This window comes from Procambarus clarkii, chromosome 81, assembly GCF_040958095.1.
Source record: "Procambarus clarkii isolate CNS0578487 chromosome 81, FALCON_Pclarkii_2.0, whole genome shotgun sequence".
Taxonomy (NCBI): Eukaryota; Metazoa; Arthropoda; class Malacostraca; order Decapoda; family Cambaridae; genus Procambarus; species Procambarus clarkii.
The window spans coordinates 15,325,368-15,327,086 of record NC_091230.1 but is presented as its reverse complement, the minus strand read 5'-3'; the positions used below and the strand labels follow the sequence as shown (position 1 = coordinate 15,327,086).

The window sequence follows — 1,719 nt, the reverse complement described above, 5'->3', positions numbered from 1 at the left end:
ATACAAGATTTGTGTGTCTACACACAGGATTAACTCTACAGCACATACTCATACATATTCATCTACTACTATTCCTCTCCTCTTCTCCTCTTGAACATTCCTCTGCCTTTACTCTCTCTACATGACCACATAGCCAAAGGCCCGGCACTGCTGGCTGGACGACACGCGCCACCACGCGCCAAACACCCGGGGAACCCCCCAGATCATCGTGGGTCTACGTACCTGTGCCCCATCAGAGCAGGGGAGCCTAATGAGCCCACGTGCTCAGGTGATGCGGATGGCCGTAGGCGTACTTTACACTACTGGAGGCCAGACACTTAGGGCTAAAGTAGCATGTCAGACACTTGGGGCTGAAGTAGGAGGCCAGACCCTTGGGACTGAAGTAGCAGGCCAGACACTTGGGGCTGAAGTAGCAGGCCAGACATTTGGGGCTGAAGTAGGAGGCCAGACGTTTTGGGCTGAAGTAGGAGGCCAGACCCTTGGGACTGAAGTAGCAGGCCAGACACTTGGGGCTGAAGTAGCAGGCCAGACACTTGGGGCTGAAGTAGGAGGCCAGACGCTTTGGGCTGAAGTAGGAGGCCAGACACTTGGGACTGAAGTAGGAGGGCCAGATACTTGGGACTGAAGTAGGAGACCAGACGCTTAGGGCTGAAGTAGCAGGTCAGACACTTGGGGCTGAAGTAGGAGGCCAGACACTTGGGGCTGAAGTAGGAGGCCAGATGCTTGGGGCTGAAGTAACAAGCCAGACGCCTGGGGCTGAAGTAGGAGGCCAGACATTTGGGGCTGAAGTAGGAGGCCAGACACTTGGGGCTGAAGTAGGAGGCCAAACGCTTGGGGCTGAAGTAGCAGGCCAGACACTTGGGGCTGAATTAGCAGGTCAGACACTTGGGGCTGAAGTAGCAGGCCAGAGACTTGGGGCTGAAGTAGAAGGCCAGACACTTGGGGCTGAAGTAGCAGGCCAGAGACTTGGGGCTGAATTAGCAGGCCAGACACTTGGGGCTGAAGTAGCAGGCCAGAGACTTGGGGCTGAAGTAGCAGGCCAGAGACTTGGGGCTGAATTAGCAGGCCAGACACTTGGGGCTGAAGTAGGAGGCCAAACACATGGCGCTGAAGTAGGAGGCCAGACGCTTGGGGCGGAAGTAGGAGGCCAGACACTTGGGGCTGAAGTAGGAGGTCAGACACTTGGGGCTAAAGTAGCAGGCCAGACACTTGGGGCTGAATTAGCAGGCCAGACACTAGGGGCTGAAGTCGGAGGCCAGACACTTGGGGCTGAAGTAGGAGGCCAGACGCTTGGGGCTGATGTAGCAGGTCAGACACTTGGGGCTGAATTAGCAGGCCAGACACTTGGGGCTGAAGAAGTAGGCCAGACACTTGGGGCTGAAATAGGAGGCCAGACACATGGGGCTAAAGTAGGAGGCCAGACACTTGGGCTGAAGTAGGAGGCCAGACACTTGGGGCTGAAGTAGAAGGCCAGACACTTGGGGCTGAAGTCGGAGGCCAGACGCTTGGGGCTGATGTAGCAGGTCAGACACTTGGGGCTGAAGTAGCAGGCCAGACACTTGGGGCTGAAGTAGCAGGCCAGACACTTGGGGCTGAAGTAGGAGGCCAGACACTTGGGGCTGAAATAGGAGGCCAGACGCTTGGGGCTTAAGTAGCAGGCCAGACACTTGGGGCTGAAGTAGGAGGCCAGACACTTGGGGCTGAAGTAGCAGGCCAGAC

General features: G+C 56.8%; 1 protein-coding gene across 1 annotated transcript; it reads left to right on the top strand.

Annotated features, from left to right (window-relative positions):
- Nucleotides 1-719: 719 nt before the first annotated feature.
- On the top strand, nt 720-1,439 carry LOC138358070 (circumsporozoite protein-like). The gene has a single exon (XM_069315541.1). The coding sequence runs from the start codon at nt 720-722 to the stop codon at nt 1,437-1,439; it is 720 nt and encodes a 239-aa protein (XP_069171642.1).
- Nucleotides 1,440-1,719: the final 280 nt, after the last annotated feature.

Coding starts and splice junctions, on each gene's coding strand:
- LOC138358070 (XM_069315541.1), top strand. CDS start 720: ATGCTTGGGGCTGAAGTAACAAGCCAGACGCCTGGGGCTGAAGTAGGA.